This window comes from Parus major, chromosome 6, assembly GCF_001522545.3.
Source record: "Parus major isolate Abel chromosome 6, Parus_major1.1, whole genome shotgun sequence".
Taxonomy (NCBI): domain Eukaryota; kingdom Metazoa; phylum Chordata; class Aves; order Passeriformes; family Paridae; genus Parus; species Parus major.
The window spans coordinates 4,934,943-4,953,311 of NC_031775.1; the positions used below are offsets into that span (position 1 = coordinate 4,934,943).

Consider the following 18,369-nt stretch of genomic DNA (forward strand, 5'->3'; position numbering starts at 1 on the left):
TTTTAGGAAGTTAGGACCTCTGAAACACCACAATACTTTACATGGACTTGATTCTCCATTTGCATTTTACAATGGTGCATCTCAATTTAAGTGCTTTGGCAGTAAATTAACAGAAAACTGGAGCAACAGTGCCAATTTTGATCAAGAATAAATTTCTCTTTGGTTACCCCAGTGTGAATTCAAATACAATTTATTATCTCTATGTGAAACATTAAGGAAAATTTAAAACAAATTCTGTACTTCATACACTTTTCCCACAGGATATAAAAAATCCGTCTAGAAGTAACTGACCTAACAGTCAAACTTTAGTGCATTTTTTGTATATGCCTTTGTTGACCAATTCACTAAAATTAGTGTTAGTTCATATTTCATCCCTTTTTTCATTTTTGTAGTTCTGCACCTGGCCTGTTTCTTAGTCTTGCAGCAGGGTGTAGATCATACAATAGAGTAGTTTGACCAGATTTCAGTTTCTGACTTCTGCTGCACAAGGGATTCCAGCATTGAACTAAGCATATAGATTCTGCTTTTTATATTGCAATGTTAAACAAACGATTTTGAAAGCTCCCAAATATGAATTCTCTTTCAGGGGATGCAGAAAGAGGGGTTTGGTTTGCTCTCAGAAATGTGGTGGAGCTTTCAGAAAAAAATATTCAAATTAATAACGTGCCTTACATTGTGACTTTGCTGGAAATGAATGAGGCAAGAGCAGTAAGAGGGGCTGCAGAGCGAAGGTAATTGGGCGAGAGGGAAAATCCCGCCGTGCTTGGTCCTTGAGGAGATGATAGAGGGGACAGAAACAACGCTCCCCACCCCTGCCTGGGACCGGCCAGGGCTGTTCCGAGCCTGCAAACCATTGCAGCATGGACGAGTGTCTTTTTTTTTTTTTTTTTTTTTTTTCTTTCCCTTCAAAAAGTTTTCAGGAAGTCTGGGGGAGGGGCTGTTTCTTTTTTGTTATAATGGGCCCCTTTGTGGAGATGGAAGAGAAGAGAAGAGATCTGTGTTCTGGCGAGGCGCAGGCTTCCCGGTGACTCCCAAGGTAACTTGCCAGGGCCCCGAGAAGCGCCGGGCCCCCGCGGTGCGGGGCGAAGGGAGGGGGTGCTGCGGCATGGAGCTGATGGTGCTACTCAATGCCCTGGTCACTCGGCTGCTGTTCGTGTTGCACTCACTCATCGGGGTTTGGAGAGTGACTGCCGTGAAGAAGGAACCCAAGTACTGGCTGCTGGCACTGCTCAATCTTCTCCTGTGCCTGGAGACAGGGCTTACCCTCAAGTTTAAGCAAGGCAGAGGCTACAAATGGTGAGCATGTTCCGCCGGAGCACCTCTTGTTTCTTTGCATGTACGTTGCTGCAGATCCGAAGCTGCCCCCCGAGAGCAGGGACTTCCCTGGCGCCGGCGCTGCCAGGCATTCAGGGATCGCGTTTGCTCCACGGCTGCTCCTGGGAAGCAGGGATAGAAAGCTGGTAGAGTTTGGCTGTTCCACTGCCAGATAGAGGGCTTTCAGGAGAGGCAATGGTACAGCAGGAGCCACTCTGTGGCTGTACGCGTCTCCTGCTGCAGTCAAGAGGTGGATGCTGTGCGGCTGCAGCGGGCTGATAGTACCGGGACACCTCCTGAGCCACAGCGGGTTGGGGCTGCGAGCTGCAGGAGCGGAGGGGTGCGGAGGGACCCTGCAAATGCCCTGTGTCTTACAGCCCGCCCTGCGTGCCCTGCATTGCATCTCCCCTAGGACTGTATGCCCCTTCTCTTCTCCAAGCAACTGTGCTAACACCACGCTACAGCATGAACCTAAACTTGGTAAAAAAATAAAAGATGAGTAGCAGCCACTCTTGATACAGCAATAGTGGCTTAAATATTTGGATTTGAGAGGCTATTGCAGAGAGGAACTTTCATGCATGAAAGGCTGCCCGAGAAATGAATAAAAAAGTTAGAGCAGAGCTTGCCCAAGCACATGGGGTTTTACAAGAATCTAAAGAATTACTGCTGTCATCTACAGCTCATCAGCGTTCAGGCCAAAACAAAATGCTCTTTGAAAAGGAGGTGGTCATGGAACTAACTGCCGAGATTCACTAGGACCTTTTATTGTTAAAAACTTAAACTACAGGCAGGCCTTGAAACAAAACCAGGACTAAACAGCCCTGGAGTTCTTAAAGAACAGCCCATGTTCTTAAAATCCTGACCATTGCAACCTGTGGAAGTCATTATAACAGAAGAAGTGTTGTGTGACAATTCACACAAGAGTTCCATGCTCTAAATTTGAATGTAATAAAAGCAGTGATAAAGTCTGGGACACTGGAACAACAGCAGAGCCCCAAATGCAGTTATGAGACAAGCAGATTAAACAGGCACAATTCTTTTGGGAGAGGAGGCAGCAGTAGAATCTTCATGAAGGAACACTTGCAATAGGAGCTTTTGAAAAATCCAAACAAAAATAGAAACCAAAAGCAGATCCACATTAGATGAATACATAGAAGACGGGGCTAAATTTATCTAGAAGAAAATTTTGAAAATGGATGTGATCTGGCATTTTAAGCAGCAAAATAGAAGTATATGTATATGTGAGAATTGTAAACAAATAGCCAGCATCTATTTGTATCAGGATAATTTTTTGCTCCAGTGGAAAAGTCACATTCAGAACTGGCATTATCATCAGCATTTGTAGAAACACCTCCACAGACAATCACCAGTCCAAACAAGGGGACAACTATGCAGCAGGACTCCTGCCTCCAACTCCCTCATATTCGCTGTTCATTATTGACAAGAGGACTGTTACTTATTACAGCAGCATAAAACATTTAATGGTACTGTGGAAAAAAAGTCTTCTCATGAGCCTGGCCATGTAATATTTCCTCCAGACTGCTCTTTCTGAAGGAAAGGCAGGGTTAAACCCCCTGAAGTCTCTTGGCTTGATGTGGTGTCATTAGCTCCATATTGCTAACCTGCCAGCTGGATGGATTTTTCATGTGCTCAAGTCCTACATGAAACACTGTAAAATGTTAGTTCTTCCATTCAAATGAGAGGTGTGTTTTCTCCCAAAATAACCAGACTAAAAACCCACAGAATCGCTAACTTTTCTTTTTTCAAAAGGAAAAAAAAGAAAAAAAGCTAAGAACAACAACAAAACCCCACTGCCAAAACAAACAATACATGCCCCCAACCCTGAAAAACAGACACAATTAAAACCCAAACCCAAACTATCTTAGAAGGGATTGTTTGAAAAATTTCAGAGCAGTTCAGCAAATATTTCAGAAACAGTTCAGAGCAAGTTCAGTTATATCCCTAAGCAGCAGGATATTTTGTTCTCCTTAATACTTAATCTTCACTGGAAAAGTCATGATTACCAAAATAAAGGTACATTCAACATAAGAACAAACAGTAAATGCAACATTTGACCAAAATGTTGCTGCAATTGCATACTTACAAGCAGTTTAAATTACTACAGAATGTGCCATTGGCAGGATAGAAGGAACCAAGCAAATGTCCCGAGCTGGACCCCACTGCCCTGTCCCAGGGCATTGCAGCAATGCTCACTCCATCATGTAGCATGCAGAGCTAGGTGGAACATTTGTGGCATTGCATTTCATTCCTACTCCAAAAGGGCAGAATTGCCAAAATACCCACCCCAATTAAATGTCATGTGTTTAGTAAGGAAACATCAGCAACTCTCATAATAATCACTACTTGCAGAAGGAGTCATGAAACCCCTCCATTACTTCCGAATAAACCCAGCTAAAGAAGCTGAAGATAATAAAGCTTCATCAACATCAGTTATTGTGCTGGTTTTATTTGAATAAATTATTTTTGTGGGTGCATTGGTGTTTGGCCAGCGTCAACCCATCACAGTTATATAGAAGATGGGCAGGGAGAGAACGAGAAAATTCTACCACTGCCAGCACAAGTTGGGAAACAAGGCTGAGACCCATTTTCATAAACCATTTTAAATGCACAACCTGCAACTGAAAGATCTCCTACTGAAGAAATGCTTGTTTTAGGCAAACTGATGCTATTTTTACCTTTCCTGTGTCAATGCACAGGATTGTAAGCAACTGCCTTTATCTCAGCATCACTCAGTGAAGTGACTCAATGTACAAATTCACTTTTCATGAAGTCAGAAAGAACATGTTAGTTACAGGCTTTTTAAAAATAGAAAATGCTGTGATAGAAATACAAACTGCGAAGTGCCTTTGGTCAGTTCTTAAAAAAGAGATTTCAAATAAATTTCCATATATGACCTTAGATCAATGTACAGATAAACCTATTATTTATAATACACAACACAAGCAATTCAGCAAGAATAGTAATTCTTATTTGCAGTTACCCTATTTCTTAACATCCCATATGGCAGAGGCACAAGAGACCATGTATCTGAACGTTATCTATGTTGGAAAGTATGATGTGTCATAATACTAAGATATCTTTTCCTCCACAGGTTTTCACCAGCAATATTTTTATATCTGATTTGCATAGTACCATCACTATGGCTACTAGAAATTCATCATGGGACTCAGGTATTTATGATAAGACAAGATGGACTAGTATGAAATTCATGCATTATTTGATGGCTTGGCTTCAGGCATGCAGACTGAGGTCTGCTAAGTATTGTTCCAGTTCTCTCTTTCATATTCGTGGGTGTCCCAATCTAGCTACAACTGTATTATGACTATTGTGCACTTCCTAATTATCAGATGAGCCTCTTTCCTAGCTAAAAATAAGACTATCTATTTGTATTTATCTGAGGAACTGAGGACTAAAAGTTTGAAAAATACAGCCTTTCACTCCCAGGTTATCAGCATGAATCTTGCTCAGTAGGGTAAAAGAACTTTATTGCTTTAGAGGCCTTTATAAAATAAAGTGAGTTAAATAAAGTGAATTTCACAGTTTTTAAAAGCAAATACCACAACTTCAAGCAAGTCAAAATTGAGACAAGTATCAATGAAAGGGGTCTTAAACTCAGGTTACCTCATATTTGCTGCAAGTAGGAGAACACACAGATTGTTACCACAGCTGGAAATATGTCTGACAAGTTTTATATCCTTCCTTTCTTTGTGCTACATAGTAATCTGGGAGGGGGTGGAGCGGGGGGGAGGGATTCCAATTCAGGACTAAAGCACATGGTAAAATTTTTAAGGGCAAATGTTCTGGGGTCAATTTGGGCCAGAGCAAAGCCACTTTGCTCATCAGGTCCCACTGAGTCAACCTCATGCAGGCTAGTTTCAAGTCCCTATAGCACTTCCATGCAGGGAAAAGGAAATTTCATGTGTCCCAGCACTTGCATATATGCAGTGCCTTACATCCACAGCAGTAAAGGTTCTGCTTGGAACAAGAACAAAAAGTAACAGAAGAAAATACATAAATTAGACTAAAAAGACCTAGTGCCTCATTGAAACATTGTTAGAGCCCACAGAAACATAATCAAATATTCAAAACTGTGTTTACACTGAAAATGCCTGAGGCTTTTTCTAAATACAGCAGCAGGAATTTATTGTCCTCTTATTTTCCCAAATCTCTTTAAACAGGCACAAACAGGTAATGTGGATATTGAGAACATTTGTCATAGTTAAATCTGGTCCAAGAAACAGGCTAATTCTGTAGTTAAAGGCAGCAGTTTATTTCCCAAAATGATGTTAGAACATGGAACACTTTCTTCTTATTGATATACTGCTATTGTGAATTAAAAAAGGAGTATATCAAGTTAACAGTTTAGGTTTACCTGGAGAGATAAGATAGAGAGTTACGGAAACACACAATCTAACGGTTTCAAAAACAATACCTCCAGAAGGTGAGCAGCTTTCCTAACAATTTATCTGAAACACAGCATCCAGACTAGTACTACTCTTGATAATTAAGTATTTCAGGAATTTCATTATTTAAATGCAAAAAGAATGGGTAATTATGCAGTTACTAGATCCACACTTTTAACATATACACTATGAAAACAGTATGTGGTCTTTAAGGCAGTAGAACTTTCATCTCCTGTTGAATCTTTACCAGGAAGCATCAGCTGCTTGTGTCAGTGTTGTTATTTAAAACAGGTGCTAATAGGCAGTCTCTCTTCCTGAAGACACAGGAAATTCTACCTCTCTGTGTACTGCAGAACGGGACATATACTACTATTCATATATCAAGGGTGAAATATTGACTGCATAGAAACTATTGCTTTGTGGTAACATATTTGGGGATGAAATATACATTTGGAAGAGATGATAAAGTCAGTTGAACTGTACAGAGAGAAAAATGGCTGTCTGCTGTCAAGCAAATTGAAACATTTAATCAATTAAAAAAAACCCAGACATTCTTTTGTAATTGTATACAGGATCTCAGGGCTCTGCTACCTTTTCAAATGCCTGGTGAGCCCCTGCCACAGAAAGCAGTAACTGACTACCTTTTGCAGGGCTTACCCAACTACCAGGGCTGTAGTCAATGCAGGCTTCCTGTCAGGAATAAGACAGACACTTGGTAAACCTTTTAATTCTTTTTAACCACCTTAACCTGAACATTTTGGGGATCTAGTGAATATTACTGTCCATTCCCTCAGCCTCATTCTAAGGTGGGATTCCCTTACCAGCTAAAATTATACCATAATGAACTCCTCAAAATGATCTTACATCTTTCACCATTCCTTCCTTGCATACCCATTATATTCCTGAATTTGGAAAACAACTTAGGTAATCTTTTCTTAATGTTTTACATTTCAGCTTTCCTGTATGAGCAAAATGAAGCAGTAGGGAGTGCTTTGAATTTCTGACATCACATGTATTTCCATAGTGACAGCCACACTGTTTTCAGCAAAGCACAGACAGCAAGCCAGGTACCTGCTGCTTGGCAGAGGGCCTGGTCCAGGGAAGGGCTAGACTCTTCAAAAATGTCCTCAGCCTGACAGCTTCCATGAGGGTACTCCACCCTAATATTCAAGTGTGAATTTTAGACCCCAATGCTATATGAAAAAGATTATGAAAAGATTTAGCTAACCTCAGTTTTATTTGAAAATAATAGATTGTGAATAAGGTGCAAATAGAAATTGGCTGAATTAGTTTGGTGTTTCAGGTGTCTCCCATGCCCTGGCAGTGAGCTTCTCTGCAGGCCATGCACTGGGACATCACCATGTCATGCAACAGCATTTCCATTTTGATTAGATGGCTAATGAATAGTGATATGTAAGCTTCATCTCACAAGAAATAAAAGAAAGTAAACCAAGTCAGAATTGATACAAAATGTGTACAGCTTCTTCTGGTTTTATCTTCACACAGAAAAAAACCTGAAAACAAAATTATTTTTATTTAGCTTGGTACACAGTCAATACCTAGGACTAACTGGGGTCTAGTAGTAAAAAGGCAAACCATGTTTATCAAATGCCCATGAAACAATAAAGCAGTATTTGCTTTCTTCTTGTCACATTCCCATTTATTCATTGCACATCCATCACTCGATAAGTAAATATGCCTGGCACCAACTGTCCTATTTACATGCATATACATGATGTAAATAAAGGCTCTTCTCCAAATTTCCAAGTGTATCACTTCACAATCACCACTTAATAAATATTCAGAGAATAACAAACCCAAGCAAGAAACGAACATAATTAAATGAAAAAAAAAAAAAAAAGAGAAGCCTACTTAAACAAAAAAAAACAGGAGCCTACTTATACAACTGGCTTTGCAGATGCAGATTTCCATTTCCTGCCTGGAAGCAATTGAGAAGACCTATGGACTGGCCGTGAGCTTGCCATTCAATCCAAGGTCATGGAGCCTTGCTCTGAAATAGTAACACACTTCTCAGCTGAAAGTACTCACAAAAAAGATATATAAGGAAAGACACCTACCAAAGACACCAATAATGTGAATTAATTTTCTTGGAGGTATTTCCTGCACCTTTGTGCCACTAGAACAAGAGAGAAATAGCTCCCCTGCAAGCCATGGTTTCTTCTACCTCCAAGCATGGAGGCATGGTTTCTTCCACCTCCTTCTAGCAGTAAAGTTGCTGAGTCCTGTGGCTCCTCAGATTTGGATGTGAAATTTTGTACTTGTTCATGGCTGCTTTCTTCTTATCATGCCAAACCAGACAAGGGGCTAGAGGGGTGAGCTTAAATGCAGACTTAACAAACTAAAGGCTGTCAGAGTCAGCCTTCCTCCTCCTGCACAGGTTAGTCATCCTTTTGCCCTACCCAGACTACTTGTTGATGTTCACTTCTTAGTAGTCCAGGGTTGTTAGGGCAGTTATGCAATATTTTTAGGTTGTGGTCTCCTCAGCTGTGTCACCCAGCCAGTGGAAGTAGCTCAGCCTGACTTTGACACTGGGGATGGGTCTCCATAGTCTTTAGGGTTTTTCTGTAGGCAGAAGATATAGAAACCTCTCCAGAGCACCAATTAAATTTCATTTCCCAAAACAAGCCATTCCCTCTCTCTCCTTTAGTTGAAGGGCAAACCCAGGGAGTTTAGCCCTACAAGACTATAGTCAGGCAGAGAGTACCAGCCCCTCCATCTCACTGTTTCCATGCCCAGAACTTCAGAGTAAATGGAAATATCATCTTTGCCACATCTGTGTGTCAATCTTTCAAGACTCTCACACCCACTGCTCAAATAAGACAAGCATTCAGCTTAAGACTCTTTACCGCCAACTCTAAAAGCAACAAGCACTGATATTTTTTCCAGATTTTTCAAGTCACAGGAAATTTATCTGCCATAAGGTCAGACACGAGGCAGCATTTACCCAGATACTGAACAATATTATCAGAGACTAAGCAAAGTATCAAAGCAGAATCTGAAATTTTCTGGAAAATGTTTCTCTTATATAAAGGAGGTTTTATGCTGAACACAGCTACACAGTGTGCTCTTGAACACATTCCAATTGTTGCAGAAAATCAATCTCTGTGCAATAAAATGGTGGGGGGCCCAAGGGAGAAATGCAAATCATCTGCACTTCTCTGGCAAAAATAGGACAGGATAAAAGTTTTAGTAACAGCATGGTTTGATTTTCTAATTATCCTCTTTTTATTACAATGGAGAGAGCTGTTACGAATTGTTATGAAGACAGATTTTGGAGCCATTCCCCCATGGTGCTCCTGGGTCAGCCTTGGGCGTGAAGGTAGAATGGCAGGACAGTGCTGCAGATAGAACATAGCCCCACCACTGGTTTACTGTAGTTGGAGTATGTTTTACTAAAACAGTATGTTTTAGCCAACACTCAATTTCCCAGATCACTGTGTTCTTGCAGAAAGTAAAAGTACCCTTTATTCTGTTTCAAAGGGATAGGCAACAATACAGGTCTATTTCTCTTAAATACTCCTTTATTTTACCTCTCACCCTACGGATTTCCTTACAAAATAAGGCACAGCAGGGGCAGGAGAGGTGAAGAATACAACCCAAGCCTTGAGGGAAGTCATACAGAAAAATGAAAGTCAGATTTTCAGGGAGCTTTTCTTGGATAGTAGAAAAGAGAAGCAGGTATTTGGAGAACAAGTTTGAATATAGGGCCTGACCATGACCAGTTTTTACCTCATTTGACTGTTTTAACCAAAGAGAAACCATGTAGGGAACCCAGCAGCCAGTTCAGGAGAGCTGCAAGCAGATCACATTCACAGGATGCAGACTTAAGAGCACAGAGATGTCACCCACTCCACCGGCCTTTGAATTTGCATCCTCTTTTGGGGCACAACCCTGTACTTTCTCAGGAACCTACCAACACATCAGTCTTGTCCTCATGAGAGGAATTCCTCCCTTCTGAAGAAGAGGGGAAATACACTAAGAATGAGGACTTATATATACATCAGATAACTTTTCCCAAATGAGCCCTCTGCAGTTCAGCAAAACAGGACACTCAGCCGCTGAGCACATCTGCTCCCTGGGTGGGATGTTTGCACATATGTCATGTTTTTGTTCACAACAGTACTGTGGCAATGAGCCTGGGGCAGTTCAGGTGAATGTCAGCAATCAAGACTTCAATCAATCCAGAGACAGCAGTCATGGAAATGAGGGAACAGATCACCACATCATTCAGACGGTAAGGTACCTTCTTCTGTTTCTGGTAGAGGTCTTATGACAATTAGAGATAAGCACCTTGCAGAGTGAGTAAAACAAAAAAACCCCAAAAACTAAACCAAACCAAACCAAACCAAAAAACCCCCAAAAACCAAAAAAGAAAAACAAGACATATATATTTGTAGTTAAGAAGACAACATTGTCAAAATACAGCATGCTGCATACTATTGTTGCTAAGACCAGTCTCTGTGTAAAGAAGAGATGCTCCTGCCATTCTCTTGCGAATCTCAGTAACTGAATTTAGAAAGTGCTTGGGTAATGATTCTATAAAGGATTATGCTCAATTGAAAAATGAGAACAGGAGTAGTACACAGAGAAAGATTTGATATTCATTATCCAAAGTTTGTATTAAAGTGCCTTTTTCAAACCAGATGGAAATTATTTGTTCTCATGCAATGTAAAAGAGAACAAAAGCAGGATCAAAGACAAATACAGTCTGTGAAGGTACCTATAGCATGAGTCTCCTGAAATTACAGTACATTATTGTTGTCTTTTAAACAGGCTAAAGTCTTTGTCAATCAGCTCTCCACAATCTGTGAGACTGTATGGACACTGGCCCTGCACCAGACTTTTCTACTGCTACTAGTAGTTGGGAGATGGCTTCTTCCCATTGGGGTTGAAATCACCCGGGACCAATTGTCTCAGCTGCTTCTCATGTTTGTGGGAACAGCAGCAGATATACTTGAATTTGCTAGTGAAACCTTGGACATTGAGGATGTTCGGTAAGGATTTTTTGCTGATGCAAATAATGTTCACAGTGCAAGACATTTGTATGGTGTACAATGTTCAGACTGGTAAAACTGTGTTTACCATAGAATACAGAAGGGTACATTCCAGGGCTCTGTGTGCCTGCTCTTGCCTTTCCCTCTGTGAAAGACCTAAGTCCTATGAGCTTTGTTAGGGATTATTTATGTGTTGCCAGCAGAGAAGCATGTCACATAATCACAATGAAAGGGTTCGGAGAGCCAAATGAGCAGCCTAACTGGCAGGCAGCATCAGTTCTTACCAGTACAGGAGCTGAAACACTGGATACACAGTAAGCTTATTTCAGGTTGATGATTGCCTTAGACAGGCAAGGAAGCAACTAAAATTGGCCTAAGTGATTCATTGGTTATCTCATGTGTACTTCATGGTAGAGTGACAAAGTGTTCAAAGATAAGAAGAAAGGGAATGGCACCGTTTGGTATGAATTTTCAACACTGTGATTCCCAGAAAAAGTAAGCACACCTACCCTTCACACTGTTGAGAGATGAGCTGTGAACATTTGTCATAAAGAAGGAGTCACAGAAGAGGTTCATCCTCTCTAACAAGTATTATTTTATTTTTAGTAAATATTATAACAATGATATTTAGAGCAGGAGAAGAGTCCTTCCCACTTGGCAGAGAAGCTTCAGGCTTGCAAGGAATGTGTTATCACTACAAGGTTAAAGATATCCCCTCTGAGCCACAGAGTCTATTCTCATATGGTTATTATTATAGCATTAGCTTCAGATATTTAGTGTAATTACACAGCTGGAACATGTAAGCCTTAACAGCAAAAATTCCATCCAAAAGGTGCTTCTGTTTTCCTCAGTGTTGCATTGTAATGCAATCAATCAATCAATCAATCAATCATTGCTTCACTCAAATATCCTTCAAATGACATTCCAAACACTACAGGAAGCATTTTTATTATCACATAAGGAAACTGCATCTTCATTGTTATCACTTTTTTCCTCCCATAGGAAGAATTACGCTCTCATAAATGCAATTCTTGCTGTATGGACCTGGAGTATGTTACAGTTTCCACTTGATCTTGCAGGTTAGTACTTGCACATAGACAATAAAAGAGAAAAAATGCTCTTAAGTTTTTGCTGGTACATCTTATGGTTATGCGCACACTACAATCTGTACCAAGGACTTCTGATGGAGAGGAATTCATATGACAACAGCTTTTGAAGAAAGCTCATTGTGGTTTCTTTTGAGGAAACACTTGTTTCTGGCTAACCTCTGATCTCTCTGAAAGAGCTCTCTACTTTCAGGAAAAGTTAAAAACAATTGCACTATTGTATTGCTCTAGTTGCCTGTTACTGCCTTCACTATGTGAGCTCTCTAGTTCGATCTGGTCTATTGTATTATGACTCAAATTTGGGTAGGTTACTAGACCCTACAGAGAAGCAGGCAACTGTGAACCACAGAACAGCACAGCCAAAAGCACAGGAGAAATTACCTATTCACAGGAGACCTAAAGAACTATATGATGTTGGGACTGTACACCATTATCTTAATCTAAAAGGGTCAGCTATTCAGCCAGCTCAGGGTCATGTTTGTCCCTGGGCAGAAAGGGCTTCTCCCTGTCCAAAAAGGAACAATGAAAGCTGTCTGGAGCATCATCTGTTCCAACCATTTTGACCTCCAAACAGAACAAGTTTGCAACAACTGTAGCAGTCCAAAAATGCATTATCCTCAGTAGCATCTTATACAAAATAGATTTCTAGGCTGACAAACAGACTGAAATAATAAATTAAAAAATTCCTGGAATATAATTTTGTTAATTAGCCTTTTCTTCATGGACAGTGCTAGACTTTGTTTCCAATAGGGAAGTTATGAAAATATTTCAGCTCAGCAGCTCACCTCCTAAAAAATCAGATGCAAACACATTTCAGCTTTATCATAGCTAAAATTCCTCCTACTGCTAAAATATATTCTATTAAAGATGCACAGCCCTCAGGTTTAAAAAAACCTCAACAAACCAAATAAAAAACCTCCTATATACATCAACACCACACAAATAAATTCAAATAGCACATAAACAATCTGTTCATTTTTTTCCTCTAGCTGTTGCTTTTCCACTTACTTAATTACATTTACCAGTTAAAAATTAAATTACTGAACACATTTTCCTGAAATTACAATGGGTACAGTTTATTTTAGGTAGTTCTATACAATTGCACTAATAGTACTTTTTGTTCAAGCCTCAGAATGTTTATTCACATCAAACATGATGTAAAAGAAATTTTGATGCACTCATGATTAGACTACACAGCAATGCAGTTAGGACTATTAAACAGCAGTGGCACAGAAGCATATTAAAAATTAGCTGCTGCTGAAGCTTTGCCCAATGGATTCAGCAAATTTCTACATTTTACAACTCACTTTCCATTTGAGTCTAATCTCTTTCTCCCCCGCCCCAGCACTGACTCAAACAATAGAATTCTTTTGGCAAGTTGCAATGTTTTGCAGTTGTTACTGCATCACAAGTAGTGATGTTTTTTAAACCAATGAAATCTCCCTGTCCAAGAAACAGGTTAATTAAGCTTTGTTTATTTCTGTGAGAGACAGCAACCCTTCTGATGCTCCTTCTCTGGACACTACATCATAAGAGAGCATTTGAGCCCACCACCACCTTTACAGTCAAGGGGAGCCCATGCATTCACATTCCAGCAGTTGTGTGAAATTGATGCAAGGCCAAGAACAAGTAACAGTGCTTCAAGTCTTACATGGCAGACAGAAACCACATAAGGCTCAATATTGCCTGGCATTGACAGGCCTTATTCTTACTATGACACATGATAAAGGCAATGGCTACTGGTGAATATTTTAAAAGCAATGTCTTAGACAGCCCGGAACAAAGTGAAGTGCTACAGCACCAGCTGTTCCTTTTTAGCACAGTTTTCTTAAGGATGTGTACTGGTCTGGTATGTTGATTTACCAAAAAAAAAGTCTGGGAAAGTTCTGAAGAATCATTAGGTGATATATTTCTGCTTCTTATTGTAGAAGTGTATAAATATCTTTGAGGGATAAGTGCCTCAGGTGAGTTCAGTGTGTTTTGTTGAAACACATTCCAGAAACTGGATATGCTATATATTGCACAGTTTGCAGGTGAATGAATTTAAAATCCAGAGTACCTTGTATTGTGAGTGCCCTTTGGGCCAACCCTGGCTCCACTTCAAAGTTGTTTTAACATAACTTTTTATTTCCAGTACAGCATATTGGCTGCAAACCAAGTGCATCAGCCAGGCGAATCCCCAGCCTGCTGCTGTGCAGGTACAGTGCGGAACTCTGGAACATTGGGGTCAGCCTTTTCATACAGGACGGTCCCTTCTTCATTGTGCGTTCAATTCTGATGGGTCACTTCAGAATATTCAATCAGATGCTGGTATTTTTCACAGCTAAGAATATCTTAGTTGTGACTCTACAGTTGTATCGGCTGGCAGTGATAACATTAGACTTCCGTGCTACTGTTCTGCAGAAGAGCAGGAAAGGAGAAGTCTGTTGCTGCCCATGTGAGCCTTATGAAGCTCGTGCTCATGCCACTGGTCACCAAGAGAATGAAATGAAAGAGTTTGTTGGTTTTCCTCGAAAACAGGAATCCCAAGCTCCACCAGAAGATCACTGAGCAGTTACTGACTTGGAAACAGTTGCATTCTCCACAGCTTCTTCAGAAGTGCTTTGCCTATTTTTGTGATCAAATACATCTTGAGTGCCTAAGTCATGTTTTCCATCAAGACAACATTAGCTTCTTCTAAATTATAGGGGAACTTTCTCAAGCAAATTCATAGAAATGGGACTTTTAAAAAATACATTTATATGATGGGTTTTGACTAGTTCCATATTATATTATTTACAGGGATTTTGTAGCCATAGTTTGTAGTATCAAGAAAGGTTGGGAGCACTAACAAGATTGGTTATTACTGTTGGTGGCACTGTGCTGACCTATGTACTTGCATGTATTCAAGTAGAAAGACAAGCCAGTCCTTTATAGGACGCACAAAAGCATTGACCTCTACTAGAATGGCAGGGCTATAACTGCAGTGTGATGAACAATATGTTCACCATGTACAGGAGGAGCTTCAGCAGAATCAATTGTGCAGGCATGTCAGTGCTGTTACTGTGACATTGTTCATTCCAGAAATTTAAGGAAACCTTCTTCAGATGTTACCTCATCTTTGGTGGGATTCAGTTAAGAATTATGTAACACCATGAAACTGCATACAAAAGACTCTTTGGACCTGCCTGGTCTGAATAACCTAAATCTTAACAAAAAGGGAAAAGCAAAATACTTGTAAATACATTTTTTCCTCTTGATTTTACAGTTCTATTCTTAGAGTTGAGGCAGTTTTTAAAATGTCTCCATTTTGTATGATTTTTAAAAGTGGCCTGACCTAGACATAGAATCTCTCTAGAAAGATGCATTGCTGCTCAAGGCAATCTAAGCCGAAGGATTCAGGCGTGCACTTCATATTTCATGAAGTGCCACAAGGCCCCATGAAATAACCTGAGAGATTGTATGGTTGGGTGAGTGTCAAGGTCCATTTTTAAGAAATGGTTAATAATGAATACTTTACTACTTTCACAATTGGAGTAAATAATATAGGCCCCAATTTCTCCCAGGAGCACACTTGTGATCAGTGTAAGATCATTGACTTTGCTGGACTTAGCTCAGAGAAGCTGAAAGTAAGATAAGTGATTTCTGAAAGTCTGCCTAAAAATCACATTCTCACAGAAAATGGCAGGTGCTTTTACAGATTTCTGCATCCATTTTGAAAGAGTGGAAAAGCATATAGAGTGACATAATTAAGGTAATTTCCCATATTAAAAACACCAAATTAAACTTTATTTTCTAAAGTCTCAGCTATCTGAAAACCAGAGTCTGGTTTTCAGGAATGAATGAAAGTGTTTCTACCATCACATAAAGTAGTCATATACTTATTTATCCACAGCCTGATAAGCAATGACACATTCATTCTTTGAAAGATGAACCTGTTTAAAAAGTCCAAACACCAAAGATGCGAATATGTGTTTGTACTTGTGAATTCTTATTGTTCTATGCAGGATAAGACCTTCCATTATGAAAGAAGAAAATGCACAGCCATAAGGAAGTATCATATGCTTCATAGCCCTGTCTACCATTTATACAGTAGTAACAATGTGCAACAACTCCTCTCCATATTTTCAGCCATTTTTCCAGCAACAGTTTTAAAAAGCCAGTCACTACTTGCCATGGTGTTGTGAGGTAGACATATGGAGAATGGATTGCAACTTCATTTAGGATTTTAATTCAAATCTAGAGGTAAAAAAGTGATAGTTCTGATGATGAGCTGTGCTGTCTAAAACCTTTCACACTGGGATGAATATAGAGTCGCTTGGTAGAACCACAACACGATCTTCCTTGTGGATGCAAGCCAGAACTACGCGTATTCATTTTGAGTTTACCACTTGCTCATATAAATCAAGTTAAAAGGATCATTGTTAATTAATTTGGAGTGTACTGAGCTTTCTAGAACGCCATTCTGAATTCATCAGCATAAAAATTCCAAGGATGTACTTTTTTAAAACTTGATATTCATTCAGCAACAAGCTGCCTATTAGACTCAGCCTGCAGTAAATGCAAGATCCCCTGGGGTCAGCAGTACAGACTGGTTACAGCAGGAATATTTCACAGCAAACTCTATTTCCTGATCTTCAGGCAATTTAATTTTAAACAGCAGTAAAGCTTCTTATCACATTTATGGTGATAAGAACTCACTCCAGTGTTAGGTGGTCGAGATCCCACACTCACAGACAAAATAGGCCAGATCCTCTTCACATTTACAATACAGTAGATTTGGACTTCCCCTTTCCTCCCCACTATTGCAGTGATGGCAATCAGATTGCTTAAAATCAAAGGAAAATCCTGACTAACAAAGGAGTAGTATAAATTCCAGTTGTATAAATATTAGCAATAGTATAAACATTGGGTACAGAGAGAAATCACATATACCAGGTAGCAGCAGGAGTGACATGCAGCTCCCTCTGCTTCACTGAGAAGCCTGGAAATGGCAATTAAGAAGTCTAGTAACTTGCATGTTTTAGTCAGAACAGCAAGCCCCAGTTGCAAGCCCTCCTCAGTTTCCTGTTGCAAATGTTTGGAGCAGGCCTGCAGCTTTGTGTTTTGCAGCAGGCTGTTGGAGGCAGCTGAAGCAGCAGGTGGCTGTGGGGAGCCCTGGTGCCACCCCACAGCCTTCCAGAGCTCTGCACTAAGCAAGGGGTAGAATGGACTTGCTTGAAGATCTGCCAGCATCTGTGGTGTACTCAATGATGTCATGCTTGATCTGCAGGAAAAGCTGCAGTAAACCTTCAGATGGGGAAAACTCAAGCCTCCAAAATGCAAGAATTTCAGAACATTTATCTTAACCATTATTTACTCAAGTCAGGAGAACACATCACTAAATCTGTTCTGCCAGTAGGTATCTGAACATTTACTGTTTTTTATTCTGGTTATTCCTGCCTTATCCTTCTAAATTATTCCATCTTAAACCTAACTAAGACTTTTTACCACTTGTCTTTTTTTGAGCTGAAATGTATTCCTCCTTTCTTTTGGACATTGGCTCAAATAAGAGCATAGCCCTAAGCAGGAAAAACAACAAATAACAGTGACGATTTTATTGCATTCCTGTTGGTATTTGTACTGTACTATGTTCTCTGTGACTATGTGGAAATGGAAAAAAATGTGCAATTACTTTTAAAAAATTCAACAGCATTTTGCAAATAAAAGGCAGTTACCTCATGCATAGCTGCCAATTTATTATGTGAGAGCTGACTGTTATATGTTCCTATTAATTATATCTTCCACATGCTGCTTTTCCTTTCCATGCTTCCTAAGTTAATTACTTAGGTCAGATTCTGTCTGTTGCTGTTGCTTTGAAAACCCACAAGCAACTGCAGCTAATTTCACTCTATTCTGGATAGGTTCTTTATTCACAGCCTTTGCCTCCAAGTATGCAAGTCACAGCGCAGTCCCCAAGAGGATGTTTAATATCTACACACAGGAGACATTTTAAATACACAGACAAATACATACACTAATTTAGATACCCTCACACACACCTGACAGTGCCCAATATACAAGTTCTATTTCTGTAACAGTCTGGGAGACTGTCAGTAAGAACCATCTGCAGATGCCTCCAAAACACTTACAGAAAATACCTTAAACATAACAAGTATCTTGAAACTTAAATACTAAGCATACCATACTCTGAGACATGTACTGACTTAAAAAAAAAAAAATAAAATAAAGAATTACCTTCCCTGGAATATATTCTTCCCATGCTGATTTACTCCTTTGAATAAAATGTACTCAATCATTAGTTTCCCCTCAAAAATAAAGTTTTTTAGGTGAGCTTTAGGACACAACACCAGCACAAGGTGTTTAAAACTGCACAAGGCTGTTTCACTGATGCTGTGTCAATAGAAAATAGGCAAGCTTTGAAATCAGCAGGTTGGAGTGTCCCTGGTCCCTCTGTCTTTGGATTCAAATTTCCACTTTTTTCACACTGTTATATGAGTGTCATGGAGTTACTTTACCTTTAAGAAAAGT

General features: G+C 39.8%; 1 protein-coding gene across 1 annotated transcript; it reads left to right on the plus strand.

Moving 5' to 3' along the window:
• Positions 1 to 931: 931 nt before the first annotated feature.
• TMEM26 (transmembrane protein 26) lies at positions 932 to 17,585 on the plus strand. The gene is made up of 6 exons (XM_015632618.2): positions 932 to 1,296; positions 4,427 to 4,505; positions 9,880 to 9,993; positions 10,533 to 10,753; positions 11,756 to 11,832; positions 13,994 to 17,585. Exons 1-6 carry the CDS (start codon positions 1,106 to 1,108, stop codon positions 14,407 to 14,409), a joined length of 1,098 nt encoding a protein of 365 aa, XP_015488104.1. The 5' UTR covers positions 932 to 1,105; the 3' UTR covers positions 14,410 to 17,585.
• Positions 17,586 to 18,369: the final 784 nt, after the last annotated feature.

Coding starts and splice junctions, on each gene's coding strand:
- TMEM26 (XM_015632618.2), top strand. CDS start 1,106: ATGGAGCTGATGGTGCTACTCAATGCCCTGGTCACTCGGCTGCTGTTC. Junction 9,994..10,532: donor ATCACCACATCATTCAGACG/GTAAGGTACCTT, acceptor TCTTTTAAACAG/GCTAAAGTCTTTGTCAATCA. Junction 11,833..13,993: donor GTTTCCACTTGATCTTGCAG/GTTAGTACTTGC, acceptor TTTTATTTCCAG/TACAGCATATTGGCTGCAAA.